Source organism: Pipistrellus hanaki (genome assembly GCF_964339955.1).
Source record: "Pipistrellus hanaki genome assembly, chromosome: 21".
Lineage (NCBI taxonomy): Eukaryota > Metazoa > Chordata > Mammalia > Chiroptera > Vespertilionidae > Pipistrellus > Pipistrellus hanaki.
In genome coordinates this window covers 7,775,681-7,785,227 of record NC_140523.1, presented here as the reverse complement: position 1 = coordinate 7,785,227, position 9,547 = coordinate 7,775,681, and the positions used below count along the sequence as shown (strand labels likewise).

The following is a 9,547-nucleotide window of genomic DNA, read 5'->3' as shown; positions in this document are numbered from 1 at the left end:
AACACCGGTTTCGGCAAAACATATTTATTGATGTCTGAGAGGAAGGGAGAGGGAGAGAAACATCTGTGATGAGAGAGGATCATGGATCAGCTGCCTCCTGTACGCCCCCTAGTGGGGATCGAGCCCGCAAACCAGAGGTGTGCCCTTGACTGGGAATCAAACTCCGGACCCTTCAGTCCGCAGGCCGACCCTCTATGCACTGAGCCAAACGGGTAAGGGTGGAACAGACCCTTTTAAAACATACAATTCCGTGCTTGTTAGCATAGTCAGCATGGCACCGCAGTTGAATTTTAGGGCGTGGTCATCATCCCCAAAAGAAATCCCGAACGCTAGTGCCCTCGGCCCCCCAGGCCGTGGCAGCCACTCAGCTGCTTTGTGACCTGGGCCTTTCCTATACATGGGATCATAAAACACGAAACCCGTTTGGCGCAGTGGATAGAGCGTGGTCTGCGGACTGAAGGATCCCGGGTTCGATTCCAGTCAAGGGCATGTACCTTGGTTGCGGGCACATCCCCAGTGAAGGGCGTGCAAGAGGCAGCTGGTCGGTGTTTCTTTCTCATCGACGTTTCTAGCTCTCTCTCTCCCTTCCTCTCTGTAAAAAATCAATAAAAATACATTAAAAAAATAAAACACGTGGCCCTTACTGTCTAGCTTCTCTCACTTAGCGTGCCATCTTCAAGGTCCATATCGCATTTTACTTGCAGGGGGAGGAGGGGTTTTCAAATTTCTCTGCAGCCCCCCTGTCTGTTGTTGTTATGTTTAAATTATAGCCATCCCCAGTGGAGGGGGGTGTGTGCAGGAGGCAGCCAATAGATGTTTCTCTCTCATCGATGTTTCTAACTCTCTATCCTCCCTTCCTCTCTGTAAAAAAATCAAATAAAATATTTATATTTTTTTTAATTTTCATCCATTTCAAAAGGGAAGGGAGAGGGGTAGAGAGAAACATCAGCGAGGAGAGAGAACCCCATGGACTGGCTGCCTCTTGCACGCCCCCTACTGGGGATCAAGCCCGCAACAGGGGCAGGCGCCCTGACCCAGAATCGAACTTTGACCTCCTGGGTCATAGGTCAGTGTTCAACCTCTGAGCCAGAGGGGCCAGGCCTCGCTATTCTTGATTGCTTGTTTTCCACACAAACTTTAGTGAAGTGGATGTATTTATTGACATGACGCGTGGCCCGTTTTCTCTAAACTTGCAATTATCTTAAGAGTTTCATGTCCTGCGGAAACCGGTTTGGCTCAGTGGACAGAGCGTCAACCTGTGGACTGAAAGGTCCCGGGTTCGATTCCGGCCAAGGGCATGTGCCTTGGTTGCGGGCACCTCCCCAGTGGGGGGTGTGCAGGGGGCAGCTGATGGATGGTTCTCTCTCATCGATGTTTCTAACTCTCTATCCCTCTCTTCCTCTCTGTAAAAAATCAATAATATATATATATATATATATATATATTATATATAAAGTTTCATGTCCTTACCTGTGGGTCCCTCCCCCTTCCCTGGGGTTCCTGAGCGGCGCCCCGGGCTGGCTGATCTCCCACCTGGAGGTCCCAGGGAGGCGCCCTCGCCCCCTGATCCAGGTGGAGGCCCCGCAGGGAGGAAGGCGCGGTGCCTCCATGGTTTCCGCCAGCGCTCGGCTGCGCGCGAACCCCGCTCGGCACCCCGCCGAGGGTCCCGGAGCCGGTCAAGAGCCCGGGTGGCCCGCGCAGGTCAGCTCTGCAGGGCGTGGCGGGGGCGGGGCGCTCGCAGCCCGGAAGCCGCCAGACTCTCCCGGGCCTGCGGACCAGCGGCGCCGACGGAGCGAGAGGGCGGCCTGCACCCCCCCATGGCGGCGGCGGCTGTGAGCGGCGCCAAGCGGAGCCTGCGGGCCGAGCTGAAGCAGCGCCTGCGGGCCATCAGCGCCGAGGAGCGGCTGCGCCAGTCCCGCCTCCTGGCCCAGAAGGTGCGCGATCGCGGGCACGGCCGCGGTGGCGGCCCAGGTGGAGGTCCTCCTGGCCGCGCGGCGCGGGTTTGCGGATCTGCGCAGGCGCGGGCACAGGCGCAGGCGCAGGCGCGCGCATCCTCCCTCCCTGTGTGCGTGCGTCCCCGAGCGCGCGTTCACCCGCATACGCGCACGCGTGTTTCCCCGCCCCCCCGGCGCGCGCACGTTTCCCCCTCGCCCCTCCCTCCGCCGCACTTCCGGCAACCGCGGCGTGCCTACGTCTCACGCACGACGTGCGTACGTCCCCTCCCTCCGGCACGCTCACGTGCTGTGGGGGCGCAAGAAGGCGCTTGGTCCCCGAGGGCGGGCTGCCGTGGGGATGGCCGTGAGGGCGGAGTGGTGACGCCCTCATCCCGGGAGGCGGACAGTCACCCCTGGGGGCGCGAGGCGGTCCCGCTGAGGTGCCCTCTGTCAGCGTTTGAGGTGGGGAACCCAGAGGAGGCGGGAAGGTCCCTCTCGGTGAAATGGCGGGAGAGTCGGGGCGCCTGCGGAGGAGGAACGTGCCCTCGGGGTGCCGGCGGCCCCGTGAGCGAAGGCCGCCCTGACTGAGCCTGTCAGCGGGTGACAGGACATGCTTTATTGTTCCGAGTGAATGAGAGAAAACATGGATTCTCCCGCTGCCCGCGAAGGTGGGGAGCCACCGGGATGACAGGCGGTGGGGAGTGAGCGGGGTTCCCTGTCTGGGGGTTCCAGACCCGCCATTGGTTCCTCTCACCGCTGCCTCATGAGATACAGGGTGCCCCCCAAAAAAAACCGGACGCACACTTTGCTTACTAATTCCAATGGTTTAAGTGTGAAAAGAAAGGAATGACAATGGGGCTGCCAGCTGTTCAAAGTGGGCATGCTTTTGGGGGGGCACCCTGTGTGCCAGGCTGTTGATGGGATGGGGGTTGGGGTGTCGGGGGGACTGATTTTGGTGGCACACCAGAGGAAAAAAAAAAATCCATGTCCTGTGAGAAGGTAAATACTAGTAACTTTTTAAATATGCTAGAGTCCCGGTGCAAGGAAATTTTGTGCATTTGCGGGGTGAGAGGGGTGTCCCTCAGCCTGGCCTGTGCCTCTGGCAGTGCAGTCCGGGACCCCTGGGGGGATGCCCACCTGCCGGCGTAGGCCCCTCCCCTGGGGGATCAGGCCTAAGCTGACAGTCAGACATCCCCCTGGCATCCCGTGCCCTCAGCAGGAGCAGGCCTAAGATCAATAAAAATATCCTGCCGAGACCGGTTTGACTCAATGGATGGAGCATCGGTCTGCGGACTGAAAGGTCCCGGGTTCGATTCCGGTCAAGGGCATGTACGTACGTTGGTTGCGGGCACATCCCCGGTGGGTGTGCAGTAGGCAGCTGGTCAATGTCTCTCTCTCATTGACGTTTCTAGCTCTCTATCCCTCTCTCCTCCTCTCTGTAAAAAATCAATAAAGTATATTTAAAAAAAATATCCTATCTAAAAATAAATAAATAAAATAATATGCAAATTAACTGTCACTCTGCTACACCCACCAGCCAATTAGGAGCGGGTATGCAAATTAACCCAAACAAGATGGCTGCAGCCATGGAGTGAGCAGGTTTGGGCGGACATCCTTTGCGCTATGGAGGAGGCAGAAGGGGCTCCCACCATCACTGCTGTACTGGCAGGTGTCAGCCCGGCTTATGGCTGAGTGGAGCTCAAGTTGTGGGAGTTCCTGCCTTGAGTGTCTGCCCCCTTGTGGTCAGTGCATGTCATAGCGACCGGTTGTTCCTTATTGTTCAGCATTAGGGTCAATTTGCATATTATCCTTTTATTATATAGGACTGGAGGCCCAGCGCATGAAATTCATGCAGAGGTAGGGTCCCTAGGCCTGGCTGACGATTAGGGCTGATCAGGTTCTCCTCCCTCCCTCCTCCCAGCCTCCTCCTTCCCTCACTTCCTCAGCACTTCACCGCTGCTGGTTGTCTGCCACGTTCCATGCTGCCCCCTGGTGGTCAGCACACATCATTGTTTACAGGCTGGACACGCCCCCCGGTAACCCACCTGGAGGCCCTGGGATCTGGGATTTATTTATCTTCTATTAATTGAAACTTTGTCGCCTTGAGCCGAGGCCTGGGGCAGCCAGGGTGTGCAGAAAGCTTGGCTTCCTCCATCGCCAGGGAAACCCAAGCCTCCTGCTTGCTCAGTGGGCGCAGCCATTTTTGTTGGGATTTATTTATCTTCTATAATTGAAACTTTGTAGCCTTGAGTGGAGGCCTGGCCAGTCTGGAAGTTTGGCTTCCTCCATCGCCAGGGAAACTCAAGCCTCCTGCTCACTTTGGGATTCCCTGAGAGGAATGGATCCTGTCTCACCTACATCCATCATGTTCTCTGAGTGCTGTGATCTGCTGCCGTTATGTGTGTAAACTCTCTCCCATCCGCTCTCTAACTTATATAAACGAGTCAGATCTCTCTTCTCTTGTTCTCAGTGTTGTAATGTGTTTTTTTGTGTGTGTTTTTTTGTGTGTTTTTTAATTAAATTATTATCTGTGTACATATTTTAACATTGCCCCCCCTCCCATACATACCCTCCCTCCCCAGAGTTTTGTGTCCATTGGTTGTACTTATATGCATGTATATAAGTCCTTCGGTTGATCTCTTATCTCCCCCAGATCTCCCTAACAGTGTTGTAATGTTTTTTTATTGCGGACTCAAGAGTCCCAGGTTCGATTCCCGTCAAGGGCATGTACCTTGTTTGCAGGCACATCTCCAGTGGAGGCAGCTCTCTCTGTATGTTTCTAACTCTCTCTCCCTCTCCCTTCCTCTCTGACATCAATAAATATATATATTTTAGCCGTGACCGGTTTGGCTCAGTAAATGTAGGGTTGGCCTGCAGACTGAAGGGTCCCAGGTTCGATTCTGGTCAAGGGCATGTACCTTGGTTGTGGGCACATCCCCAGTGGGGGGTGTGCAGGAGGTAGCTGATTGATGTTTCTCTCTCATCGATGTTTTTAACTCTCCCTCTCTCTAACAAATCAATAATATATATTCTTTGAGTTAATGTTCTTTTTTTTTAATATATTTTATTGATTTTGTACAGAGAGGAAGGGAGAGAGAGAGTTAGAAACATCGATGAGAGAGTCATCGATCAGCTGCCTCTTGCACACCCCTTACTGGGGATGTGCCCGCAACCAAGGTACATGCCCTTGACCAGAATTGAACCCTGGACCCTTCAGTCCCCAAGCCGACGCTCTATCCATTGAGCCAAACCGGTTTTGGCAAAATATATATATATATATATATATATATATATATATATATAATTTTTTTTTTTTTTTTTTTTTTAAGAAGTTGAAGAAGACGGCCGGGGTGGGGGGGAATGTTGACACTGTTCAGGGGAGACCCTGATTTTTTGAAAGCGTCACCTCGGCCAATGTCACGCCACGGCTTCCCACGCAGGTGCTCGCCCACAGCCAGTATCAGAAGGCCCAGCGGATCTCCATCTTCCTGAGCATGCCCGACGAGATCGAGACGGAGGAGATCATCAAGGACATTTTCCGCCGCGGCAAGACCTGCTTCATCCCCCGGTACCGGTTCCAGAGCAGACACATGGACATGGTGCGGCTAGCGTCGCCCGAGGAGATCCTCTCGCTCCCCAAAACATCCTGGAACATCCCGCAGCCCGGCGAGGACGAGGCTCGCGAGGAGGCCTTGGTCACAGGTGAGCGCGCGGTGCCGGGACGGGCACCCTAGGTGCTGGGAGACTGTGATGAGTTCTTATTTATTTATTTATTTTTAATTAATTAATTTATGTATTTAAAACATATTTTATTGATTTTTGACAGAGAGGAAGGGAGAGGGATAAACAGAACGAAAGAGAGGCCGAAGCCGGTGTGGCTCAGTGGATAGAGCGTCCGCCTGCGGACTGAAGGGTCCCGGGTTCGATTCCGGTCAAGGGCATGGACCTTGGTTGCGGGCAAATCCCCAGTAGGGGGTGTGCGGAGGCAGCTGATCCATGTTTCTCTCTCATTGATGTTTCTGTGATGAGTTCTTATTTATTTTTTTAAATTATGTTCAATTTCTCTTGAACTCCAAGTATTCCTTTTTTTTTTTTTTTTTTTACATTTTTTTTTTTTAATATATTTTATTGATTTTTTTTTTTTTTTTTTTTTTTTTTACAGAGAGGAAGGGAGAGAGATAGAGAGTTAGAAACATCGACCAGCTGCCTCCTGCACACTCCGTACTGGGGATGCGCCCGCAACCAAGGTACATCCCCTTGACCGGAATCGAATCCGGGACCCTTCAGTCCGCAGGCTGATACTCTATCCACTGAGCCAAACCGGTTTCGGCTTTTTTTTACATTTTTTTTTATTAAATTATCATCTGTGTACATATTTTAACATTGCCCCCCTCCCACAAATCCCCTCCCTCCCCAGAGTTTTGTGTCCATTGGTGGTACTTATATGCATGTATACAAGTCCTTCGGTTGATCTCTTATCTTCCCCAGATCTCCCTCTCCTCCCCGCTGTCATTTGACAGTCTGCTTGTTGCTTTACTGTCTCTGTATCTATCGTTTGGTTCATCAGTTTATAATGTTCTTTATCATCCACAAATGAGTGAGGTCATGTGGTGTTTCTCTTTCATCGACTGGCTTGTTTCACTCAGCATGATGTTCTCCAGTTCCATCCAGGTTGCTGCAAATGATGAGAATTCCTTCTTTTTTATGGCAGCGTAGTATTCCATGGTGTAGATGTACCATAGTTTTTTGATCCAATCATCTGCTGACGGGCACCTAGGCTGTTTCCAAATCCTAGCTATTGTTTTTTTTTTACAGAGAGAAAGGGAGAGGGAGAGAGAAAAACATTGATTGGCTGCCTCCTGCACACCTCCTACTGGGGATGTGCCCGCAACCAAGGTACATGCCCTTGACCTGAATCGAACCCGGGACCCTTCAGTCCGCAGGCCGACGCTCTATCCCAGGGGTCTTCAAACTACGGCCCGCAGGCCACATGCGGCCCGCAGAGGAGTCTGATCCGGCCCGCCAGGTTTTTTGGGCAGTGAGCACAGCCGAGGTGTTACAGTAGGAATTAGTAGTTCATATAGTTCGGCCCTCCAGCTCTCTGAGGGACCGTGATCTGGCCCCCACTTTAGAAAGTTTGAGGACCCCTGTATCCACTGAGCCACACTGGTTTTGGCCAACGCCTCACCCTTGACCTCCATGTATGTGTCGGGTTTCTGGTGAAGGACGGCAGTGAGAAGAGGAAGGGGGAAGCAGATCTTTCCTCTCAGTGTAGTCGCACTTCCAGGTCTAAACATGAGCGCAGGCATTCACGTACGGCTTTTAGCGCGTCATCTGGCACTTGTGAGCTGTGCGTGTAGCTATTATTAACTCTGAGCAAGGCACCGAGAAGTATTCGTTATGCAATCACCGCGTCGACTGTCGAGTGTGGTGCATTTTGATAATTTCCAGCAAACACATCTGCGCATCCGCTTTGTGTCATACACGTCGTTAGCTCGGGAAAAAGAGCGTGCAGGCCTTCTCAGGGCCCGGCTGTCGCTGGGGAGACAGAAGAATGTGTATATAGAATAAGCATCCCCACCTCTAACATCTGTCAGATGCAAGTGTGAAATTAAAATGTACAGAATACTAGAGGCCCAGTGTGCGAAATTCGTGCAGGGGGGGTCCCTCAGCCCAGCCTGCAGCCTCTCCAATCTGGGACCCCTTGGGGGATGTCCAACTGCTGGCTTAGGCCTGTGGGATCGGGCCTACATCGGCAGTCGGACATCCCTTTCGCAATTCGGGACTGCTGGCTCCTAACAGCTCGCCTGCCTGCCTGATCGCCCCTAACCACTTACCTGCCCGTCTCATCGCCCCTAACCACTTCTGCCTCGGCCCCCACTGCCTCGGCTTCATCCGGAATGATGTCCGGAAGGTCTTTTGGCTGTCCGGTCTAATTAGCATATTACACTTTTATTTTATTTTATTTATTTATTTTTATTTTTTTAAATATATTTTATTGATTTTGTACAGAGAGGACGGGAGATAGAAAGCTAGAGAGACAGAAAGCTAGAAACATTGATGAGAGAGTCATCGATCAGCTGCCTCTTGCACACCCCCCACCGGGGATATGCCCGCAACCAAGGTACATGCCCTTGACCAGAATCGAACTCGGGTCCCTTCAGTCCCCAAGCCGACGCTCTATCCATTGAGCCAAACCGGTCTCGGCTACACTTTTATTTTTATAGATAATACAGAAACCCAGTGCTTGAGCCTGATTAGAAAAAGTCAGCTCCAACCTGCTTGCCCCTCCTCCACAGCGTTATCCGCACGGTGTTCCTGAGACAGGTCCCTTTCTCACCCGTGCTCCTCCCTGCAGGTACGCAGCGGGCAGCGGGCAGCGGGCTGTCCCCGTGGCTTCTGTCTTCTCTTGACTGCCGTCTGCGCGCTGGCCCTCTTGCTATTACAGAGCGTTCGCGTAGGCGGCCTCCGCGCTCCCTTATCTCCCAGTATCCCGTTCCGCCGAGGGTTTTTCCTCGCGTCAGCAGCTCGGTGCCAAAGCATCCATCCAGCTTTGTGTGCCGGGGACAAGCTGATTAGAGCTGATTGTCAGCGCTGTGGCTTATGCAGCCCATTTATCTTCCTGGTTCGCTCACATTAGCATGGCCTAGAAAACGGGGTGCGATGCGTCCTCCGAGGCGATAAGTTTCTAAGCACAAATGTCACACACGGTGTTTCTGTGTTAGGATTTTTAAAAAATCGACTGGAGAATGTACATCGAATCGGTCTTTAAAAAAAAAAAAACAGCCGAAACCGGTTTGGCTCAATGGATAGAGCGTCGGCTTGGTGACTGAAGGGACCCGGGTTCGATTCCGGTCAAGGGCATGTACCTTGGTTGCGGGCATATCCCCAGTAGGGGGTATGCCAGGGGCAGCTGATTGATGACTCTCTCTCATCGATGTTTCTTTTTTTTTTTTTTTTTAAATATATTTTATTGATTTTGTACAGAGAGGAAGGGAGAGAGATAGAGAGTTAGAAACATCGATGAGAGAGAGTCATCGATCAGCTGCCTCTTGCACACCCCCTACTGGGGATTTGCCCGCAACCAAGGTACATGCCCTTGACCGGAATCGAACCCGGGTCCCTTCAGTCCCCAAGCCGACGCTCTATCCATTGAGCTAAACCGGTCCCGGCTCTCATCGATGTTTCTAACTCTCTATTTCTCTCCCTTCCTCTCTGTACAAAAATCAATAAAACATATTAAAAAACAAACAAATAAAAAAAAAAAGAGACAAAAAAATCGACTGGAGAGAGATTTGTTGTTCCGCTCGTTCATACATTCATCGGCTGGTTGGTCCTTGTCTGTGCCCTGACCGGGGACTGAGCCCACAACCTTGGCATAGCAGGACGATGCTCTAACCAACGGAGCTACCCAGCTGGGGCACTGTTTTTATTTATTTACTAGAGCCCGGTGCACAAAATGCATGCATGGGCGGGTGTTCCCTCAGCCCAGCCTGCACCTTCTCCAATTTGGGACCCATCGGGGGATGTCCCAGGGATCGGGCCTAAACCAGCAGTCAGTCATACCAGGGCCCCCTCATGGCTTCCTTGGAGCCGTTCCAGAATTGTCTGTT

General features: G+C 52.3%; 1 protein-coding gene across 5 annotated transcripts in view; it reads left to right on the top strand.

Annotated features, from left to right (window-relative positions):
- LOC311614452 (5-formyltetrahydrofolate cyclo-ligase-like) overlaps positions 1-9,547 on the top strand; it is a 41,874-nt gene that overhangs the window by 18,191 nt on the left and 14,136 nt on the right. The window contains exons 1-2 of one of the 5 annotated variants that reach the window (XM_084869310.1): positions 1,668-1,934; positions 5,375-5,636. In XM_084869310.1, coding sequence (XP_084725436.1) covers positions 1,818-1,934; positions 5,375-5,636 — 379 coding nt within the window. In that variant the 5' untranslated portion in view covers positions 1,668-1,817. Of the gene's footprint in view, positions 1-1,667; positions 1,935-2,203; positions 2,397-2,499; positions 2,603-5,374; positions 5,637-9,547 lie in introns of those variants that run through there. The other 4 variants (XM_084869311.1, XM_084869314.1, XM_084869313.1 and 1 more) reach the window with 4 other exon arrangements.